Raw genomic sequence first — 24,451 nt, 5'->3', positions numbered from 1 at the left:
TTAATCACCATTAGTCACAATGAAGTTTAGATATCTATCGTATATCCACATAACAACCTCATCTGAGAGAGTCTTATGTTTATAACGATAGTAAATCCCTCTATATCCCCCCGATCCCTAAATATCTATGCCATCTATTTTTCAGCTATTCGACTGTACAGTACATTATTTATTACTACTTTTGTCAGAATATTAATATTCGCTTTTTTAATGTTCTCCACGATCCTCATTTTGCTTTGCTTTTCAGTTAGACAACAAAGAATATAAGGTTTAAAAATGAAAGTACAGATGTGTCCTTCCTTAACTTGTCTCTAAACCCGACATATTCTAAATTGTATGTCGAGATGTTAAACATAGGCAAAATAACTTTTCTGTCCACGGACACCTCAATGGATGCCATCCATCACCCAAAGACTCCCATATAAATTCAGATTGTATAGGTTAACATATACTTTTTTAGTGAATGGTGCAAGATTGTATTGAATTGGCATCATAACAAGTTGTATAACTTAATGAGAACTCAAGCTAAGGGTGGACACATCCTAATGGCCACTTGGTTATTTCATGATTGTAGACTCATATACACATTTAATACAGCAATGACAACATTAAGTAACTATAGAAAAGATTTCACATTATCCCCTATGAGACTGAATGTGTTTCCCAATTACAATATAGTTAGTGGCATACTGTGCTTGGCAATGGAAATAGAGTGTATGAATCTACCCTGCAAAGTATACAATCTGTGTGTTGCTGCCTTAGGCACTGGGAGATAAAGTGACTTACCCATGTTTACAAGATGCTGAGCGCAGGATTTGAACCAGGCTCGCCCTGCGTTACTGCTGTCACAAACCTACTACAAACCAACATTTATGATTACTTTGTTTCAAAATAATAACAAAATATTTATTGTGAATTTCCAAGATTTTGTATGGTGAAATCCCAAGAATAAAGCATCCACAAGCTGCATATAACACTGTCAACATCGTATTGCCTCCATCTACTCTTTAGTTTATGTCTACTGGGTAGACTGGCAAAATTATTTCTCTTGTCCAGCATTAGTTGCAATTGAACATTGTGTTTCCAGAGATCCCTTAAATGTATTTTTTTTACATTTGTATATGTTTATCAAATTACCACAAAACACAAATAAATATAACCACCTACATTGGGGGAAGATGCAGTCAGATCAATTCATTAAAGCCTACTCTTTCAATTATTTACCATAATATGTTGTCTGCCTACTGTATTTGTGGTTTATAAAAGTCTATTAGTATGCTTTTTACAAGGGAAAATATAGAATATTCTACTTTGTCCTAATAACTGTGATAGGCTGTGCTGTTATACTGCCGTATATATTTACTGTACTGTTATACAGTACTACACTCAATCAAAGTTATCATGGTTCCATTACCTGGAATAACATAATCATCTATGCGATTTTGCTCAGTGAGTTTTAGAAAATCTATCCCATTCTAACTCGATGACATTGGGATCTCTTAGGATCTGCTGCAAAATGGATCAAACAGATTTGTCATGGCAGGGGTGGATTGAAAACTTAAAATGGCCCTGAAACAAAATCTAAAAGTTGCCTCATGTTATAGGTGGGTTCAAATTTCTAGCAGAGGAGGCCAACAAAAGTATCATCTGATGCTGTATTTGTGCTTTGAAATGTCATCCATTCGTTGCTGGTTTCTCTGGACCTGGATGAGCTGAACGCAGTGCACAGTTGCACCAATTTTAGCTCTTTATTATGCCAAAAAGGAACCAAATGGGATGTTTAAAATAGAAGAGACTGTGTGGCCACTTGATGCTGGCACATCTACACTAGGTAGCCATACTGCCTGCTTTAATAAAAGGTCCTCCCACTGTAGTCAGCCTGCAGCTACTTTCTGGGCTCCCTGAACCAGCAGGAGAGTTGGGTCTACAGCAAGAGATCCATCTTGCATCAATCCTAATTCAGCTGCGGTGAGCCCACTGGAGTAGAGTGGGCAGAGGCATAACTTGAAGCTCCTGATCCCCAATGCAAAACCTGTAACGGGGTCTCCAACTATAATGCTTTAGTCGTAGTACTGGGCTACCTATATGGAGAACAGAGGCCTTATGGGCCCCCTAAGACTCCTGGGCCCGAGTGCAACCGCATCCCCTGCATCCTCTATAGTTACGCCCCTGGGAGTGGGCACAGGCATCTGACCAGGTGCTGGCACCAGTACTGCCTGTCTGGACCAACTTATGACATGCCCGGCTCCCAGTATATTTTCCTGTAGAGCCTATGCCAATCCAGCTCTATGTCATGGATCTTGTGTACACTAATAAGAACACTACCTAACACCTATATTACATATAATAACATAGGAAGTGGAGAGGGCATAATGGGTAAGGCTGAGTTCACACTACATTTCAGTGTGTTCCCACTCTTTTCATCTGAATTCCATTATTTTTGTAGGACAGGATAGCAAGTTAACTATGCTATTCTGTCTGGCCAACATAACAGAAGAACATAGAAATCTGGTAAAGTTGATTTTTTTTAGTCTCTTCTTTGGTCCCCATTTGACTAATGGAAATCCAGGGTTCTGTCTCAATGTTTTTGGCAATTAATTTGGTACCTAGATACACAAAGGCTGGGTACACTCTGAAACACAGTATGACCACAGGCTAACATTGTAGCTGTATAATAAAGGAAATATGAATTTGATTCTCCTATTGCATGAAGCTTCCCTCGTAGTGTAACAGTTCCATCCTACAGGGAAGAGAGTCATAAATACAGTCATAAATACAAATTTTACTCTCTCTGCAATACTGCATCATAAAGGGTGATATAATAATTACATATAATATGTAACTGGCAATTTAAAGTGTGCTTTGTATATGCAGCACAGTTATGAGCCCCAACACACATAGTATTAAGACATTTATAGAGCTAGGACGTTCCCACTGCGAGAGTCTTTGAAATGTTATGGTTTGAGATTGCAGTGTAAAGATCCATGTTCTTAGCTTTTCTTCTCACAATAGCTGGAACTGCACAGTAAAATGACAAAGTAAGCTGAATGTGGAGATTATTATTTGTTTTCTTCTTTCTCTATGTGTCTAATAACCAGTATTCATCTAAATAGGAAGCTTGTAGGACTTTCTCTCTTGCAGCCGATCGATGGTCTCAATAACCTTAACCCCAATGGAAATCTTTGTGATAAACAAAGCTGGAGTCTAGAGATTGTCTAAATTGCCTAGATCTTGTCTAATAAAGAGCAAATCTTATGAAAACAGAGGCTACTTGTCCTATTGATTTTTATTTTCTGTACTATACAGTGTGTGAAACTTCTTGTGCTCAAAGTTCTAGTGCATTTATTTTTTGTACAAAATACTTTCCACGATTTGTATCGTTCCTACCTAATATTTGGGCAATATGAGGTGGAATTAAAATAATTTTCATTCATCTTATTATACATAACTACTTTACCAGTGAATGAATATCTAATTGCCAGATTTAATGTTTTTTAATTATTTTCCATCAAAATGGTATTTTGGAAAAACTTAGCCTTTATCCCAATCCACCCTCCAAAACCTTGCTCACCTTTTGGCCCATCTGGAGATCTGTGGTTTTCCTAAGCTAGGTCACAACTGGAGAGAGTCTACATAAGATAAACCCTCTCTGCAGGATATCACCTGATCCAGTAGAGGGTGTGCAGATTTCGGGTGGCTTATAAATATGGTTGTGAGACACATTCACTTGCTCAGACCTAGCAAGGGAAGGCCATTGGCAAAACAAAATAAAACATACTTTATAGACTTTTAGTAGAATTTAGTAGAAGAATAAAATCTGGGACAAAGTTGAATTTTTCATTTTTAACCCGTGTTTTACCTTATGGATTACTCTCTACATGCAGAAATATACTTTCATTGGAGAAGGTTACAATTGCTATATATTTGTGGCAGGTTTATAGTAGTTTCTTAGAGCCTACCTTGCTCATACACCATATAATGATGTGGTGATAAAAATGTATAGAAAACCAGAGGGTAGTATAAATAAATAAACATTGTAAAAAGTCTATGCCATTCAATTATCCCAATGAGATACTTTGTCCTATGTACTAATGATAACATAGCCACAGGGGGAGTCACTCCAGGAGGTGGGAAAGCATGTCGCCTGCTTCTACTTAAGTAAATAGCCTTAGGGGTATAGCCTATATTTAACACATCATACCTGGTTAATGGTAAGAATTTTCTACTCAAAACATACATTTCCCAATATCCTTCCTTATATTCCTTTGTTGGTATCAGCTGTCTGTTCTGTAGGAAGGAAGACACCACAGGGCTGTGATTACTTATTTATTTATCTCATTTATATAGTGCATACATATTCTGCAGCACTGTACAGATTGTCATCACTTACATTAGGTCCTATCCCCATGGGGGCTCACAATCTATATTCTATGTTTTTGGAGTCAGGGAAGAAACTGGAGTACACAGATAAAACCCGCACCAATACGGGGAGAACACAGAAACTTCATGCAGAAGTTGTCCTTGGTCAGATTTAAACCCAGAACCCTAGCACTGCTAACTGCTGAGCCACCATGCTGCCCTGAACTATAATGAGAAATGAGCCACAAGCTCGTAGGATACATTAATCATTGTATTTGAGAACTGTACTTCAGGCTACTGATGGATATGGATATAAAACATTCAGTTATATTACTACCGATAATTCATAATATAAGGCAGTTGACATATTAAGTAGAACATTAAAGCAGTATTATTATCTAATCTTTTCATAGCTGAGATGGGAAAACCCAGCCCTCTGTTTCCGACAACCTGTCCGAAACAGCCAAGTGCTTCAGTTCAGCTCTGTTTTCCTAGCTCTCATTGAAGTGAATGGGAGCATTGGAGATAGCAACATAATAACACAGGTATTTTCATAAGTGCCCTAGTTACAGAAACAGTATAGCGCACTGTGCTATGCTATTTCCATAGCTTCCATTCACTTCAGTGAGGGCTACGGTAACAGCGCTGGGCTGAAGCAATCGGCTGTTTCTGTAGGCTTCAGCCAGGTGGCCAGTAATTATAGCAGGGGTTTCCCATCTCGGCTATGAAAAGTTGAGATAGGAATACCCTTTTAATTAACAGTATGGCAATCTACTGTACTGACTATACTCAATTATTTATAATGGCAAAAAAATTGCCGTGACTAATACAGACAGCTGGCTGTTACTAGGGATGTGGGTAATGTCTAACAAAGTATAGGAATTATTCTACAGAAACCGAGAGTCCTAATTCATTTACTGGAACTACGGACAGAATATTCACATTGAGCTCTAATCTACAACTGTCCAGTTCTAAATTCCTGCTATACAGTAGCTATAACCTATAGTTCATTTAGCCATAGCTTATATCTAAGAACAATGAAGGAATTCTTTATAATAAGCCTCATATTGAGGGTTAAAACAGGGTTGACCTTCTATTAGGGAATCTCTCATGAGTTGATTATCCTACTTGACTATGTATGTAACAACTTATACAATGACATATAAGATAATAGGCCCCTTTATGCTGATGATATTCCCAATACTCTTTATATTCAATACAAATGTTTCCTGTCCCTAATGTATCTACTGGAAGATTCTCAGAGACTTAGCCCCACAATTTGTTTTTTCTCTGAAGCTATTCCATTGTACAGAAATGAGAGTAAAATCTGAGATGATTCCAGAATTTTCAGATTATTTAATAGAATATGTAACTAAACATCAGCTATATGCTAGTAATATAAAAGGTTTGCAGGTTGATGTAGGCCCTCGAGCAAAAGAGCCTCAGTGGGCCCCTTTACAGTGTGTCACGACACGCAGCAGTAAAAATGCAGCAGTGTATTCCACTCTTGTTTTGTATACCTCATATACTGTATGGTTAAAGTAGCTTGTTGAATTTATCATATTGGTCGTTACAATTTCAGCTAACCACCCTGGTGTCCATTTGAAAAGAGTTCCATTTGTTTGGTTTTATTTAGAGTATGGAATAACTCTAAAAATAATGGAAATGAACAGAAACTCATACGGACACCAAAGTAGTATCAGTTTTACTAATGACAGTGAATGGTTCAGTCTATGTCCATTCAGGGGGCCGTCATAATGCTGATTTCAGTAGTGGTAGTGGAACTCCAAGATTGAATCCCACAGTGTAGAGAAAAAAATGATGGGAACGCTCCGTAGGGGAACATTCACACATACCGAAAATGATGTGGATTTTCCACAGTCGAAAATCTACATCAAAATTTATATCATTGGCACATTTGAATATACTCTAATTGCGCCTCTACGAAGTGTATGATTCCCCCCACGCACAGTAATTAGACCCCCCTACACATTTAATAAAAGCATGAGCTTCTTTTATTATTAGTTCTCCACTGTTTGCTCTTTCCTCTCTTTGGCGCACTGCAATGATCATCTTGCTCCCTAGATCTTGCGCGCAGGGTCCAGCAGCATGTGTAGCTTCAATATCTCTCTCCAACCTCTCCTCTACGGCAACTCAGAGAAGCAAACAGAGAGAAGTGGACAGGGGAGGGAGGGAAGTGGCATTGAAGTAACGAATTTACAAAGTTACATTCTTTGCACACAATGGTTATTCTATTGATCCAAAACATTACAATCTCTAGTAAAGATATAAGGAATTCTCTTCCATTCGTATGGAGATTCTTCTGACAATATCATGATAATTAATACTATAGCCATGTGTAAAGGCCCATTTACATGCAAAGATAATCTTTCAAACGACTGAAAGATTTTGCGAATAATTTGCATAAAGTGTTAATGGCCATTAACACTTTATCATCTTCATTTGCATGTAAAAGAGCCTCCAGGATCAGTTTGCAGAGCCCAGAACGTGATTAATCACAAATCCAGCTGCATTGTTCTCCGTTAGGCTGGCAGCAGATTACAATGTTATCTGTCGCCTCACATGGAGATAACAGCATGCAGTCTATTGACAGATACTTTATCTCTCACTAGCTAAGGATGGATTTTAAGTTCACCTTAAAATCATTGTTCAAACGAAAACTGCATGATGCCTGCGTAAATTTTGAGCGATAATTGTTACATGTAAATGGGCCTTAAATGTAAGTTGGCAGTGAGGAACTCATAAGGGTCAATAGAAGTACTTTATCGTCACAACTTCTGTCTAATGACACTCCACTCTGATTCTTTTTGGATTTTATTTGTGTATTTTTTGCTTTCCCAGACCAGTAATAAGTTTTCACACTTTGTGAGCTGTTGAATCTGGTCACTTATTATACTAAAATCTAAAATGTTACCCAACTGAATTTACTAAACCACATTTTCCTTTATTTGCATATGCCTACACTCTTTTCCCCTACATATTGTCTTAAAAAATGGCATTCAGGGCGTATAAATAAGGAAACAATACCAGAATTCATCCCTGGCAGTAAAGTGCCCAGCCTGTGTGTGTCCGTATCCCTTTCACTCTCTCACTCACATATATAGAGTATATATATGCCCAGCTGAGATAAAGCAATGTGCCTTGGTTACAACTGATGTTTCTCGCTCACATGAAACATTTTTCATCTTAGCACCCGGCTTTAAAAATAGTTTGAGACAGCAAAAAGGTTCTCGCACATCACATTTCAAACAGGATTCTGAAAGTTTTCGGCTTTCCACACTTTTGCTTGTGAATTGAAGCCTTTGTTCAACAAACAGTGGGCTAAATTTCTCAAGCTCACTCATTCCTTGAACAGAGAGAGAGTGGGATCAGATCAGCAGTATAAAGCCATTTCCAGCATTTTGAGGAAAGTTAGACTAATTTAATGCACACATGGAGGCTTCACACAATCTACAGATTCATCACTGGCATCTTGCATTAGTCATCTGACAGATTGCCAAGTGTTTCATATTCTTTTCATATGACTTTATTACCAAAACCGGCTTTTCTTTTATCCTACCAAAGAAGCAAAATAAGGCAAATGCATTTTATTTCTAGACGCTCATGCAGCAGTATACTGCATTGCAATGTAGTCATGATGAGCTGTCTTTCTGCATTTCTGGGTATGAGATGTCTAGTTATTGACATCTAGACTTGACCACCATCCCTGATATTCAGAAAATTCCATTGCTGATTATAGTCTGATGTAAGTCAGAGCCTAAAAGATGGAACCTTCATTTATTTATGAAGACCTTTTTCGAGACAGCACCTGTTTTGTCCAGACTTTTGATTTTTACTGTCAGTTCTAATAAAGCTTTTATACTTCTTTCTTCACAGTAACGGAACAACCAACAAGATGAATGGAGCTTTGGATCACTCAGACCAGCCAGACCCAGATGCCATTAAGATGTTTGTTGGTCAGATCCCACGTTCATGGTCAGAAAAAGAACTCAAAGACCTTTTTGAGCCTTATGGAGCCGTCTATCAAATCAATGTCCTACGAGACAGAAGTCAGAATCCACCCCAAAGCAAAGGTAATGTACATTCCTTAAATAAATGTGATTGATATTGTGTTTTAGGTACATTTTTCTGAATACAGAGCCTGATGGAAATGTGATAGAGGAAGGTGATTAGTGTGATGGTTCAGTGATTGTTGAACCTCATCTTCTAGCATTTCCTATAAGCTGTAGTACATATTTCTTTCCTGATTTGTTACCTTTAGCCTTTCAACATACATTGTAGATAGTATTGATGTCTTAGAACATATGCAGATCGGTAATTGAGTTTTCCTTTAAATTTATATATAGTAAGAAAGACCCCAGAAGCGGAGTAGAGTAAATTTATAGTAATAGTATATCATAATAGGAAATGTACTCATGCTGACTTCAAACTCTCGAAATTCTGTTGCTCTATGTTCTCGAGCAATGTAGTTTAGTACTTTTCATGTGACATTTTAAAATGAAATGGTTGCCAGAGAAAGTACTTTTATGATTTTCATTTCAATGTACAAAGTCTGTAATAATAAGAGAGACTGAAAGCTTATGTTCTAAGGAGTATCTGTCACAGAAATCTATCCCAAATATTCTAGCTTTATGCCTAGCTCTAGTCTTATACTGAGGAGACATCATAGATGCTCCATTTTTATTGTTTACTGATCTTGTCTTATGGTTTTCTGGTCGTCTTTGGTAGGTTGGGGATATGTGCTGCCATTTTTAATAACTTCGCTAACCCAACTCTTGCCACTGCCAACAGAATAATAATATATTTAGCGAAATAGTTTGCGGTTAGGAAGATTATGCCAAAATATGTTAAAAAACACTAATAGAGCAATCATGTTACATATAGTTAGATTGTTCCTGCTCATGCATGTATCATTTCAAGGTGAAGTGATGTCACATGCCTGTAATAAGTGCATATTTTAGTTTCTGATTGTAATATGCCAGATCTCCCACTGGAGCAAGACTTAGACCACTAGAGGATGCTACGGTGATCTACGTTTGGGTCAGTAGAACCATGACAGGTTCCACTCCATTGTCAAGACTGTATTATGGGCATTAAAATGTGCCTGTATTACAGCTGAGTGAGAACGGCCTTAAACAATCGAAAGCAACAAATGTTTGTAAACAAAAACGTGTGTTACAATATATTGTTTAAGGTTTCATCAAAAATTAGATTCATTGAAAAGAAAATACTGTTGAGTATTGGAAATTCTTAAGGCATACTGACAATTGTGTTGTTTTTCGTCTATGGATACTTTTGACATATATTGATTATACCTATACCTTATATATCTTCATTTTGATTATATAAAACCAGCAATAAAGCCCATTGTGCAAAAAACACAACAGGCTCTGGAAAGATATTCTTGGCCATTTCTTTCATTTTTCATGAAACATTAAACTACAAAAACAGAAGTACTTGTTGGGTGATAATCCTCTCAGAGCAAGAGATATGGACCCCTTTCACATGTTGCCCCACGGCTGTTATAGTCTTTTTGTATTGTTTTATAGTTTTTTAAAAATGGTTTTCTATCTATTTTTTTTTCTATGATCACACACATTTTCCAGAGCAGAAAATACACTGCAGATTTTGGTGTGAATTCACATCACAATCCGCACTAAATGTTACATCTGGATTTTGACGTCTGGATTTCAGCTCTTCAAATAAATTGGTGAATGCCACATCAAGATCCGCATCAATATATGTGTGTTACATGCAGACTTTGACACATATTTTATTTCTATCAAAATTTGCATCAAGATCTGCATGTTACATACAAATTTTGTTGCAGATTTTCTTAAGAAAGTCATCTCCAATATGCCTTGTATTCTATAGGTTATAATTAGAGATGAGCGAGCGTACTCGGATAAGCACTACTCGCTCGAGTAATTGGCTTTATCCGAGTATTGCTGTGCTCGGGTCTAAAGATTCGGGTGCCGCTGCGGCTGACAGGTGAGTCGCAGCGGGGAGCAGGGGAGAGCGGGCGGGAGAGAAGGAGAGAAAGATCTTACCTCCGTTCCTCCCCGCTCTCCCCTGCAGCTCCCCGCTCCGTGCCGACACCCGAATCTTCAGGGACGAGCACAGCGATACACGGATAAAGCCAATTACTCGAGCGAGTAGTGCTTATCCGAGTACGCTCGCTCATCTCTAGTTATAATCTTTCATATACTATATGTTTTAAATAGTTCAATTTCGTCAAACTCCCCGAAGTCCAATATCTAACAAAGTTTAAGGCATCACTAAAGTGAAGAATTTAAAGGGAATGTGTTATCAAAAATGACTAATATAAATCAAATTTTTGTGTAAAACAGATCTTTTGAGAATTTTCAATTTTTTTTTTTCAATTGGCACCATTTTGGAGTTCATATGACTTTTTTATCAATTTTTTTCTTGGAGAAAGGTGACCAAAAAAAGCACAATTCTAGCATTGTGTATTTTTTTTCTGATAACGTTTACCTTGCCTGATAAATTATGTGTTATTTTGATAGATCGGACTTTTATGGATGTGGCAATACCAAATATGCTTGTTATTTAGTTATTATAAATATGGGGAAAGGTTTTTTTTTAACCTTTTATTACAATTTACTTATGTTAATGATTACTAAAACTTTCTTTTACGTATTTTTAAATTTTTATAGTCCCCACAGGTTACTTTAACATGCCATCAAACAGTACGATGTAATACCTTTGTATTACATTATTCCGCATTCTGACAGGCTGTCTATCAAGACATATACCTTGATAAGCAATTAGTCATAGTGGCTCTGGGAACCTTCAGAAGGCCCCCAGTCTGTCATGGCAACCAAAAGGCACCCTCCAATCTCATCTCAGTGGTCCCAAACACTGATCGGGACATTTAAATGCTGCTGTCAGAATTGACAGCAGCATTTAAAGGTTTAACAGCCATCATCCACTTTGTAAGGAGCAGGATCGGCTTCTGATCACACTCCATACAAAACCTGCATGACCAGGATGTAAATGTCCTTTCCTGTTCTGTAGAGAAAACTTTTTCAGCAGTTATCTCACTAACATCACAGGCATATAGTTAAACACCTACATGTAGATAACATAGGATCCACCATTCACAAGAGGTATAAATTGTGACTATCAACTACCCTCCCTGCAAAATGAGCTCTACACAGGTCACAGAACATGCCTAAAACAGTCTGCCATACTAGTCAATGTGTTACCTTCTGTCCAACATGCGAATGGCCCATGAAGCTGCTGTAAAGCATATCTCTAAATTCTCTTAATGCTGTTAAAGGAGTGTTCAAGGCATCACCTGCTGGGACTCACAGGGGTCGGAGCGGAAGCTGCTGTCCCCGCCATTGTGTAGTGGCCGGTGCTTTTAATTGCAAGCTGGGGTCTCATTGATTTCAATGAGAGCTGTACCTGCAATTATGAGCACCAGCAATTACACAGGGGTTGGAGCAGTGGTTACCCAACGGCTGCTGTTTGAAAAAACCCTTTAAGTGTAGCTCAGGAAAAAAGGCAGCCCCATAGCCATGTACAGACAACAGAATAAAAAAATTCTACAATGAGAAAATAAAAACAGATCAGAAAAATTGAAAATGTTTCACTATCTGGTTTTAATTAGTAATAAAAGTATAGGTGATACATTCCCTTTAAGGTTTTATTTCAGAGTACATAAGCATAAAACAGTGATGTTTCAGCACACAGCTTGAACAAGAAGGTCTTCTTGCTCAAATATCACAACTTTGTTTCTGTGCTCTGCACACTTCACATTTGCAGATCTTTGGACTTTGTTGCATAGCAAAATTTTATATGTGTGATATAAATACTTTCCAAAAAGTATATATAAGAGGGCCCAGACAAGCAGCATTTTCACGCATTATAGGCACGGGGGGGAAACAATTGCATGACCGGGTCCATTTGCACTCACATGTCTTATCTTTTGCAGGTGCAAATTTTTTCCGTTTCTAAAAAACAGTTGTGTGACCGCTTTCATTGGAAAGAGTTGGTTCTAAAAGATCCGTTTTGAAAATGCGTGTATACGTGCGTGAAAAATTCGCTTGTCTGACTGAGCCCTTAAAAAGATGGTCAAATGTGGTCAAGCATGGCTGAGATGGAAATACTGTGGCAGCCTGTTTGCTGAAGCCAGAGGTGGCCAGCATTAGCTAAAATGCTGAACTGGCTGTCCTATGCTGTTTCCATAACTCCCATAGAAGTAGTTTCAGAAACAGCACAGTACAGTGAGCTACCCTGTTTCCATAACTACTGACTTGCAGAAAAAGCACAGCTACACTATTTCTATGTAACTACCATTCACTTCAATGGGAGTAATGGAAATAGCGTATAACAGCCAATTTCTGTAGTCCTGGCCACCGGTGGTTACAACAGTACACTAGGACAAGGTCTGGGGACCCCACATTCTGGCAACAAGTGCCAGTCCCAGATGGACTCACATCTATCAAACACCTATGGCATATATTAAATATCCTACATGAAAATACTCTAGGACACTTATAGTAAGGTTAATTGGGCTCATTTTAAGGTTAATTGGGTTTATTTATTATGCAAGTATAAATGTAGAAGCTCTTTGAGATTTTATCACACAGTATTGTTCATGCCTTTTGTTAATGTTCCAAAAGTTAATGCTGTTCTATGCAAAACCAGAAATCACTTATTGCATTATCATGGTCATTTGTGTCACAGTTCACAAAGTACATGACACCAGTTTGTAAAGTAGAAAATTGATGCTTTATGCAAATATGCATCGATATAAGCAATGTCAGACTAAGCTGTGTTTGCATTCTGTGTTCATACATGATCTCGGATCAATTACTTTTCGAGTCTGTGGTGTAATGATAGAGTCATGTGTTACTCTGGAGCTAGAAAAATAGAACCGAAATAAGGCACGTAGAATGTGATGAACTAGAGCTTTAACTCATTCATTGCTAGACTGCAGGAAACACTAGCAGTGGCCTGAGAGTGGTTAGAATAAAGGTGGAGATCGTATAGTTATTTGGTATCCAGTGGAATTGGATTTAGCTCTAAGAGGGCTTACATGGAAAGATATCTTGTCTCCTGACTGCAGTACCTGCATGCTCTTTCTCATGGATGACGGCCCTTCTTCATCCTGTTAGTTTATCCGGGAGATTAGGAGAGCTGCATGCTTTAGATATTGACATCTTCCATTTCACTTTCATGAGACTTACAAGGTCTGTTATCGTTCTTAGATCAGGCTTAACCTTGTTATTTCTCATTTCCATTTTAACCTAAGGAGCAGGAAGGGGAGAAATGAATGTGCCCTATAATTTCATGTGTCTGAGATAAAATGGAAGATGGCTTGACCCTATTCACTTGTTCAATTGCCAGATTTGGCTCATTAGAAGTCAGCATTAAAATTCAACATTCATTCCTCGCAGCAAGCAAATCAGCAGAAATGTAAAATACACAAAACACAGGAATAGTAGAAAAGAGCTGATTGATACAAATAATACCACTGATCGCTTATGCTTGTAGGGGAATACCAGAACATAAGGCTGGTGAGACAGCACTAAATGTGGCTGAGCCTGTTTCCATAATCTGATGTAGAATCATATGTGTCTTTCTCTGTTTGTTGCATTGAGCAGCTGAAAACAGTTGTTATCATACAAAGTGCGTAAAATGAAGAAGCACGAATCAACTTCCACAGACAACATAGTTGGACTACATTGACACCAGTGCTCTATTTTACTGATCCAGTTTTGCTAAGAATGGAAATTAGCAAAACGGAAAGTATTCCTTACGTTTTTTTGGCAGATGTATTAAACTCATCCATCAAAAAAACAGAATGCTTTCTGTTTCACAGCATTGAAAACGGATGTTTTCTTATGTAGCCTGATAGAGATGAGTGAACAATGGTGATGAGTGTGGTGGTTTCACTTCAGTGAATGTGGCTCAGTGGTTAGCACTGTTGCCTTGAAGTGCTGGGGTCCTTGTTTTAAATCTCACCAAGGACAACATCTGGATGGACTTTGAAAACTTCCATACAGATGTTTCCCTTGGTCAGATTTGAACCCAGAACTCCAGTGCTGCAAAGAAGAACAAGAAGAGGAGACACAAAGAGAAATACAAACTCCATACAGATGTTGCCCTTGGTCAGATTTGAACCTAGAATTCCTAAACACTGAGCCACCAAGCTCCTTTTTTTTATTCTTCCTTCTCGAGCTTCTTTCTCTTCCAGAGGAGGAGAAGAAGGAGAATGAGAAGAAAGAGAAGTATTTCTCCTTCTCCCCCTCCTTTTCCTTCTGCTTCTCCTTCTCCTTTGGAGGAGAAGGAAGAGCAAGAGGGAGGGGGGAAGAAGGAAGTGGAAGCATAGTAGCTCAGTCCTTAGCACTGCTGCCTTGCAGCACTGGGGTTCTAGGTTGAGATTTGGCCAGGAGCAGCATCTGTAGGGAGTTTTTCAAAGTCCATGCTGATGTTGAAGCTAGGACCCCAGTACTGCAAGGCTAACAACTGAACCAAATTAATTCAAGAAGAAACAGAAAACAAAACTGGAAATGAAAAACAGGTTGCTTTCCAGTGTCATCCGTCTCCCATCGACTACAATGCAATAAAAAAATGAATCCATTCATGAAACTGGAAACAAAAGCGCAGCAGTCCTCAATTTTGTTCCAATGTGAAAAACGAAATGGAAATGGAAAATACAGAAACGGGTTGAAACTGAAAACCCTCAGTTTTGATAATTTTTTGGGGCTGTAAAACTGAAACATTTTCTTTATGGCTTTAGCTGTTTCCACAATGGAACAGCAAAATGGAAATGAAAACACTAGTGTGAAAAGGCACTTATAGCATAAGGGTGCAAACCTAACCCTTGCAAAACCCCTAATGGTATATGGCAACACAAAAGAAAATATTTACTAACTGTTTGCTTTTAAGTTTACCCAAACAAATGTTCTCATCAGAAAAAGCCCTTTCAGTTTATAACTCAACGTGGCAATCAGTTGACCAGACATTTGCCCTGCAGTGGGATAATAGGGCATATAGACAAGGGTTATCTTCAAGATACTACTCCTTTAATCAAAACTCCAAACTCTGATTAATTCTATTGGCTGAGCTGAGGAATGGCACGACTGCTGCCAAACTGCTGTTCCCTCTCCTTGGACTGTCAACAATGTGCTAATCTAGCTGTGGGCAGAACAGCTGACTCATGTCTGATAGTTGGGTTGCTGGGGATACACTGTCTAACAACCAGCCTCTTCAACGATGACAGATAGTAGTACATCCTTACCAACTAGGCTACCTCAGATTTCAAGTCCTTCAGTTTAAGGTAGAAATGCCACTTATCACAGGGCATTAAAGAGGCAAGAAGTGTGACAGTCTTAAAACATACCTTTTTATTGACATATAGGCATTTCTTTTTTGTTTTGTGTCAATTTATTTATCTTTTACCTAAATGCTTAATCTGTAAATTGAGTATTTTATGGTGTAACAATACTGTCTATAGTCAGCTAGACGCAGGCTAGAGTAGGGTAACAGTTATGTGAGTCAGGTGGAGGACAGATTAATAAAGGAAGATAGCAAATTCCGGGGAATCAGAGTCAGGTGTAGAGCTGCAGGTTCCAGACAAGGTAACAGAAGGATTAAAGGGAACCTGTCGGGTCCTATAAGTCCCACAAATTAAGGTTATGGGCTCATAGAACAGGGGGCACTAAGTCAAGGGATGTGATTTCATGCTCACCATTCCCTTGCTGTTCACCCACAAAGGTGTTCAGTCAGCTGAACAGACTCCTTCTCTTCATTGTGTGGGCATTCATACACAGTCTTCTCATTATGGACAGTGTGAGCATGCGTGCGCAACGAAGAGAAGGAGTTTGCTCAATGGACCACACTCTAGCTTTGCCGGTGGACAGGAAGGGAATGAAGAGGCAGATGAGTATGGCTTTGGAGAAAGGAGCATGTCTTTATTCCTCATGTATACACACGGGAGCTTATTCTGAAGAGTCATCTGAAAAGTTAGGTACACCTTAAAGTAAACAGTGTGAATCCATTGTTAATAAATACCTGGACTACAGGACATATTATCACTGTACACAATAAAGAAAGGGAAATTGATATATGGTTAATTTGGTAAATTCCATTTACTTTATACATTTTTGAATTTGATGTATACATTGCTGCCAGAACTTGAAGTTCTTTATGTTCAGGTGTTTCAAAGTTATTTCTATCTTTTTCACAGTTCACTGTCCGTCAAGTATTTATAATGTATTTTCTAGTCTAGAACATGGGTTTTCAATTACTATGATTTTACCAAGGAGAAGTACTGTAATATAAAACACTTTAACATTTTACTCACATCAATTACCTCTGCTTTACATTAATATTACCTTAACTGTCTCTTGGGCTGAACTATGAATAATTGTACTTATGCAAGTGTGCCCGAACACCTGAAATAAAATGATCAGAAACCCTAAGGAAATTTCAGAGCTTCTTTCAAGCAGACATACAGTATCTAATAGACTTTTTACCCCATCCAATATTCCCACTGTGTTCCTATTTATCTATTAATTTATACAGTATTCAATAAAATAAAGTCTGATTTCATAATAATTTCCCTTTAAAAGGATGTCATCAGAAAATAACCTATTATTTATATCTACATGCATATTTTTAAACTTCTCTATTTTTTTGTTTGTTTGCTATTTTTATGTCACTTTGTATATCTTAAAACTATTCTAATATCTTGCAGTTTTAAGCCCCCTGCACACGAGCGGGAATTCCACGGTGGGATTTCTCGCAGAATTTCCACCTGTCGACGCTGCCATAGGATTGCATTAGAAAATGCAATACTAGGCAGATGGCTACGATTTGTCTGCGTGAAATCACACGGGGAAAACAAATCGCGGCATGTTTTATTTCTGTGCGGGTCTCGCAGAGGCCCGCACAGAAATGTCACTCCCGGGCCGCCGTCTCCACCCTGCGCGTGCGCCAGCTGGCCAGCAGCTGGCGTATCACAGAGCCGGAGCCGCAGGAGCAGGTGAGACCCGCACTGGTCCCTGCAGGGGCGCGGGTCAGGTCCTGCTACGAGAATTCTCACAGTGGGATCCGACCCGGCTGTATGCAGGCGGCCTTACTATGGCCATTATTATTAATAATAATAATAATAATCTGACCATTCCTGTTCTCTACAGCAGCCTCATTGACCATATAAAACATTAGTTTTTGTAGAATATTCTAGACATTCTCTGTAACGTGTGCTGAGGTCATTGTGCAGGAAGTGTGAGCAGGTGAGTTATGACCATTACCTATTCTAAATGGTCAACCCAGTGTTATCTGTATACTGGATGGCCACTTTATTAGAGACACCCATCTAATGGCACTTTGGGCTTTCTTTGGCCTTCAGAACCACAACAATTCATCATGCCAGAGATTCTACTAAGTGTTGCAATTGTTCTGCAGGTATATTGTCCCATGTGGGCAGAATAGCTTTTTGCAATTGGTGTAAATCTGACGGATAATCTAAAAAGGTTTAATTGGATATGCCTGTCTTTTTTCAACCTACATAACTATGTTAATAACTTGACTAAAACAATAGGTCATTTTTGATGACACATTCCCTTTAAGGCCCTTTTAAGGAAGCACATTATGTTGCCAAAAGTATTGGGACACACATAGAAGGTGATTACATTTGATTTCTTTCACATTTTTGCAATATAGTGGACCCTTCTAGGCATGCTTTCCACCAAATTCCGATAGATGTGTGGAGGAATTTGGCTCTATCACTTGAGGCACTTAGGAATGGTGCATGGATGCAGTGTTCTAGTTCGTCCCAAAGCTGTCCACAAAACTTGCTTCCACTGATTTACAGTCCAAGAACAATGCTCCAAGCACCATCGCAGGCTCCTCTGTATATTCAGTGCTGTGATGTTTGGCTTGTGTGCAGCCGCTTGTCCATGGTAACCCTGGTCATGCATTTCCCTACAGATGTTTCTGGTGTTAATAGACGATCCAAAGGCCTACGAGGTCTCCTGAGTGTGTTTTGGCAGATGATGTGGGGGTAGCCTTCACAGCTTGATTTTTGATTTCCAAAGTAACATTGCCAACAGTGGACTATGGAAGGTCCAAAAGTGCTGCGGTGTCCTGTACCGATTGGCTGCTTAGAAAACATCCCACTACCATATGCCATTGGAAGTCTGTCAACTCTACATCTCATAGCATTCTGAACTGGGATACCTAATGCTCACACATCTGATTTGACTGTCCCCTTCACTTGACAACACAGGATTGGTGGGTGTTTCAATACTTTGTCAACATAGTGCATCTAATTAATACAGATATTTTTAAGATAATCATTTATAGATCATCTCTAAGAGCCCCTAGATTTAGTCTTATAAATGTATCTGCATCTAATAAATAGGCACCCCAATGTGCCAGAGACACAACCTATAGCTATAGCCCCTTGTTCATTGAGCCTTCTCAGTTGGTTAGAAATCCTAAGATAGGCTTTGCTTTCTTGGTTTTTAACTGGCACTTCGCATTTAAAGGGCGCTACATTTTGGCCTCCAGGATAGGAATTTTTATGTTAGGATGGGATATTGCAAAATTATGCAAATATGCCTTCTGACTTACCTCCATCATGACACCTTGTACATGCATTTAATTAAAGTAGCCTGTTGTGGTGACACATTCTCCATAAAGCCAGTAATAATAAACTTGATGGAGATGTGATATTTTCTTTAAATTATCAAAGAAAAATTATTGTTTTCAAAAATAAAACCTACTTCACCGTCATACCTCATTTTACAGAAACAAAACCACTTTTTACACTCAGAGTTTTAGCGTAAGTGAGGAAGGTCATGGGGTCTAATACTCTACAATTACAATTATTGCTAGTAAGACACATTAATTACATTTTACAGAATTTTTCCAAGTTATAAATTCACATAATGCAGAACTATTACTGTTTATGTAGCAAAATTGTTCCGGCTAACACGAGGGTCACAAACATAAATCCAGACTCCACCATCCGTGGTGCCGTAAGGTCAAACTATGTTTAGCTTCTTGTTGCTTGCAGCTAAAAAAAAAAATCAGACTTAAAAATGCTGGTATGGTAAAATACCTGCTTTATATCAATAACACATCATTTCAATACCGCAAACCAATGGTAGAAAAGTAACATATGGCTTCAATGTTTAATTAACTTATCAAGTCTATGTGACAATAATGCACATTGGTTTGTCAAAGTGAGCCGAAAACATGCCAGATACATTTTCACAATGCTTCTTCATGGGTGTATAAATGTGTGAATACATTTGCTTTTCCTATTGACAACCCTATAATACATATCTATGTACTGCCATAGTGACTATAGTTGTCAATATGCATTATAGTATAGCCTGTTTCACCATAATAACACAGCCAATAGCATTAAGTATTTCACTCTGCCATTGGTGGTTGGGGGATTGTCAACCAGTGACAACCGTCACTGGTCCCGATCACATAAACATCTCTATTGACTGGAGGAGAGGTGTTGGCTATCCATTGACTCCATTAAACAACCAGCAGAGTGATATACTCAATGCCACCGCTATCTGCTTCTTTCTCTTCATGAGGCTACAGTATGAAAACATTAACCTTTTCTTGCCGTCTGAGTTCTCACGGGAGAATCTTTTTGTATTCCAATTGATGTCTTCTATATTTCAGAAATAAAATGGTTTGGCATATTTTGGGTATTAAATTTCTATTTGGCATTTCAAATCACAACAATGGCTAAAGTAATTTATTTGAAAGTAAGTGAAAACCATCTCTGAGAAAATGGTCTCGGCTCCCAAGCCGCAGAAAAATTGTGCTTACCGAACTGCATTTTGTGTAATATGTTTGATTCATTTAATTCCATGTCACTTGTTTTAATACATTTCACCTCTCCAGAAGATTCAGTGTGATAGCATTTATTCAGAACTGTAGTCCAATTTATATTTTGAGCTACAGCAATTCATTTTTAGTAGCATTTGATATCTGGGTTAATGTCAGATTATGTTCTGTATCTACATAACTATATTGTTTGAACTCTAGAGAATTATAGGCAGAAGCATTTTATACTTATTTCAGCAATAAAAACTCCTATTTTTTACATTCTGAATATTGTGCTTAGTTTGCAGTTTGAAGCCATAAAATATTTCAGGAGAAATATGAATTATCTTTAAAATGGCGTTTTTCGTATGTGGCTTTTACCTGCTGGGATTAATCTCTCATGCATACAGTCATATTAGGGTTTTGTTATGTATGGAGCCATAATAGGGCACCTATAAATGCACATGGGGCCTCTGTATGCTTGTGATGGCGTATTATAGAGGTAGCCTCTTCCAAGAGGCCTTGTTTCTAGGGGTGCGAGGGCATACTGCGTCTCTGAAGCCCTATACCATGATGCTAGAGGACTTTGCCCTGTGCATGAGATCTAAATTTCACCGGTTTCAAGACACAAATACTCAACAGCAAAAATGGGAAAATTCAGAATCTTTATTTCTTTTTTTCTTCACAAGTGATACCATGATGTTATCTCATAATAGCTTGTGGATAACAGCAAATGCAGCAGTGGACTACATGTGATTTGGTTATGTCTTGAGGCAAAATTTCATGTTCAACAACTAAACTTAAAATGTTAAAGCTGCATGCATTCTGTGTAACTTTGCAACTTTGGGAATGAATTGCTTTTTTATATACGGAATATTCATTCAAAGCTATTTTCAAAATACTGCTGACAGTCCTTAATTGTGGACAAGAGTTTGTCTCCTGTTGCGTTTGTGCAGGATGCAAGTACAGCAACCCTCACGAACACCCTAACCAAGTTTAGTGACTCCTGCACTAAGCAGGGGGTTGGACCCAATGACCCTGGAGGTCCCTTCCTACTCTACCATTCTAGGATTCTATGAAGATACAATTATGTCCATAGCAAACCAACATACGCATATATTTTAACATCTAAATGAGGGAAATACGAATATTGGAGAGGGAGCACTATCCCTAACCAACAGGCTTGGCAGACCCTGTCTAAAAAAAGGGGGATAGTTCCAATAGGGTTAGCTCCATGTCTCGAACTTAAAGGATCTAGCTCATCCCTAGATGAAATATATGGAAAGGTATATAGTTGACAGACATCCACAGCCATATGAAACACCACAGGCAGACAGGGTACAACTGTTTGACAACCAGTTGTATGAAGGGGAAACATATAAGGCATGATGCTGGCATGCAACAACCTTTGGACTAAAGTGACAGACAGGACAAGACTCAGGTGTCTGGCAAACAGGACTCCTGCACCTGACCGTCATCAGACAGAAGGAACAGACCAGACAAGACTCAGGCGTCTCACAAGCATTAGACTGTTGGAACAGGACTTAGACATCTGATTACCTTTTGACAGTCAGCACAATTAGGACAAGACTTAAACAAACAGACAGAGGTCCAAACAGCATGCATGCACAACAAAAGAATAACTAGCACACATGGAAGGGTGGGACTAAAATAAATACACACCAGTTATGACTGATTGGCCAGAGGTATTGAAGCAGAGAAGACAAGTAGGGAACATTAAATACTGAACGATTCCGACAGATGACACCCAAGGCAACCTCCGTAGGGACAGGAAGCACAGAGGGATTCCTGACTGACGGCTCCCCAGTGGACTTCTGTAGCGATAGGAAAGAGGGATTCTTTGGCACTCAGCATCAAATGCCTGGGGTGCATGTGCACAAAATGTGATCACATGAACTAAGAATGGCATCACAATGCCACCCGGGCTCAACCTCCTGATTGCAACCAGCAAGCTGTAATATCTCCACTTCATGGATAGACATGTCACTCTGCAACTTGGTTGTAGCTTTGTAAGGCTGCGTATGACAGTGAAAAACTGATTGTTTTACATGTGATTTTCATGCGTTTGCGATGCATTTTTGCAATTTTCCTGAACGATTTGCATTCATTTTACATTTGTTTTTCATGCATGATTTTTACTGCTCTCCACTTCCTGTTTTTTTCATACGGTCACCATAGTAACAGGCATTAAAAATGCATTGCACTCACATGCAAACTTATTTTTACACTCCCATAGAAAATAATGGGTGACTCTTGAACAAGAATTTCACAAAAGTTGGAGATACAGCGATTTTTCAAAATGGACTATCAGTCTGAGGCAAAAACCGCTTGTGTGAATAAATTCATTTTAATGAATGCGTTCTTTTCCTGTGCCAGATCTGTCTATCTTGAAATCAGATAGAACACACAAAAATTGCCAGCATAAATGCAGCACCAGTCAATGCTATGTGACCGGTGGGGTGATTATTCGTACAGGCAAGTCATGTGACCTGAATTGTTAAAGTGTACCTAAGCTTTCGTAAAGCTTTTGATATGTCATAGTGACATGTCAGAAATTTCCATCGGTGAGGATGCAGCTGCCAAGAATTCTACCAATTGCTAAAACGATGGAGCAGAAGCACTCAGCTGTTTCCTATTGCAGTGATTGGCTTTGTTTAGCATTCCGGATTTCCTTGGAGAGCAAAGCGAATGGTATATGTGGTCAATAGACCATACATTGCTCTCCAAGGACAGCCAAACAAAGCCAATCCCAAGCAAAGGTACAAAGTACTCAGCTGGCAGCTTCTGTCCTTTCATTTTAGGAGGTGATGGTGTTCTCCACACTTGGAATCCACTGGTTACAACTTCTGACATATCACAATGACGTATCACAAAGTTTTGTAAGAGTTTAGGTACATTCCAGACTTTTCTTTATCTGTACTTCAATAGAAACTAATGGGAAGTGAAAGCTGAGCAAAAGCAGCATGACTTTTTTCGTCCCCATTCACTTCTATTGCAGTGCAACTTTCATGTGACATGCAATGCAATTCACTATACATCCAACACACAACTAAAATCCTCCGCCTTTAGGTAGAATCAAAAGCAGAACAATTCTAGAATTTAGCTTTACACAGGAAAGAAACTAAAAATCAGTATAAGTAAAGTTAAGCAGTTTCTTAGCTTTTTTAGTTTACGTTTTAAGTGAGAAATTTTGTAAATGGTTGTTTCAAGAGAGTCTTCTTTAATTTTCAGGCAAAAAAAATGTAAATTAATTTGAATTTATCACTTTATTAGACCTCATTGACAGTATTATTACAATGTATTATGTATTATAACAATCAGTTATGTACAATTTGTTTCTGTATATTCTAACCTAATAGACTGAATGTTGTATGGACGATGTAATTACAGATGTTGGTACGGATTTTCACTGTGGAATTCATGGATTGCAATGAATTAATTCCGTGCTGAAAATCCATGGCATTTCTGCAAAAAAAAGAGCATGTTGTGGATTTGAAAATCAGCAGCAAGACTACTTTCTGCTGTCAGTTTTTTCCACTGTAAGTGAATGGGGTTTGTTTAAATTCAATTCACTTACATTGTGCTGTACATTGTTGAGAATTTCAGCTGGCTTTTGGAATTCCACTTAGGCCGGTCTCTCACGACCGGATTTGAATTGCTGATTTTGCAATCGCTGTCCACATAAACGATACGTGGTGGTACGCGGGTATTGAAAGGCATGAACTTTCACCGTTCGCTCAGATGTGCAGGTAGGAATTGTGATTTCCACAAACTGAAGAAAAATTGTAGCATGCTCTATTTTAATACGGATTCTGTGCTTATGGGCTCCATTGATTTCTACGGATGCGGATGATCCACAGTGCATATGCAGTTAATATTGCATATGTGTGCAGATTAGCTCACAACTTACTAGGAGACCAGATGCAAAAGTCGGAATTTTGGGGCTTTGGAGAGAGAAAGAGTATTACAGCCTGTGCAATGTTCTGATGTCATTTCCTACTGGCTAGCTTTCATCCAAGAGGACAATATGCTTTCCATACGCGTACATCTGTGTGGAAAACCATATGTGTAAAAGACTATTTGCAATTAATTTCTGTGATCACTCACAGGTCTTTCGCTGTGGATATCCGCAAACGAAATCCGACCCGTTTGTGTGAGCCCAACCTTACTTACCATTTCCAAATTAAGGTTGATAAAGAGAGTTCAACAATAAATA

At 38.6% G+C, this 24,451-nt stretch overlaps 1 protein-coding gene across 17 annotated transcripts in view; it reads left to right on the top strand.

The window, feature by feature from the left end:
* CELF2 (CUGBP Elav-like family member 2) overlaps window positions 1-24,451 on the top strand; it is a 474,578-nt gene that overhangs the window by 199,864 nt on the left and 250,263 nt on the right. For 16 of the 17 annotated variants that reach the window (XM_066592081.1, XM_066592080.1, XM_066592072.1 and 13 more), the window contains exon 2: window positions 8,257-8,453. In XM_066592081.1, the coding sequence (XP_066448178.1) occupies window positions 8,257-8,453 (197 nt within the window). Of the gene's footprint in view, window positions 1-8,034; window positions 8,126-8,256; window positions 8,454-24,451 lie in introns of those variants that run through there. The other variant, XM_066592078.1, reaches the window with a different exon arrangement.

Source organism: Eleutherodactylus coqui, chromosome 2 (genome assembly GCF_035609145.1).
Source record: "Eleutherodactylus coqui strain aEleCoq1 chromosome 2, aEleCoq1.hap1, whole genome shotgun sequence".
In the NCBI taxonomy this organism is placed as follows: domain Eukaryota; kingdom Metazoa; phylum Chordata; class Amphibia; order Anura; family Eleutherodactylidae; genus Eleutherodactylus; species Eleutherodactylus coqui.
The sequence above is the reverse complement of the archived record's forward strand: the minus strand, read 5'-3'. Positions and strand labels throughout refer to the sequence as shown.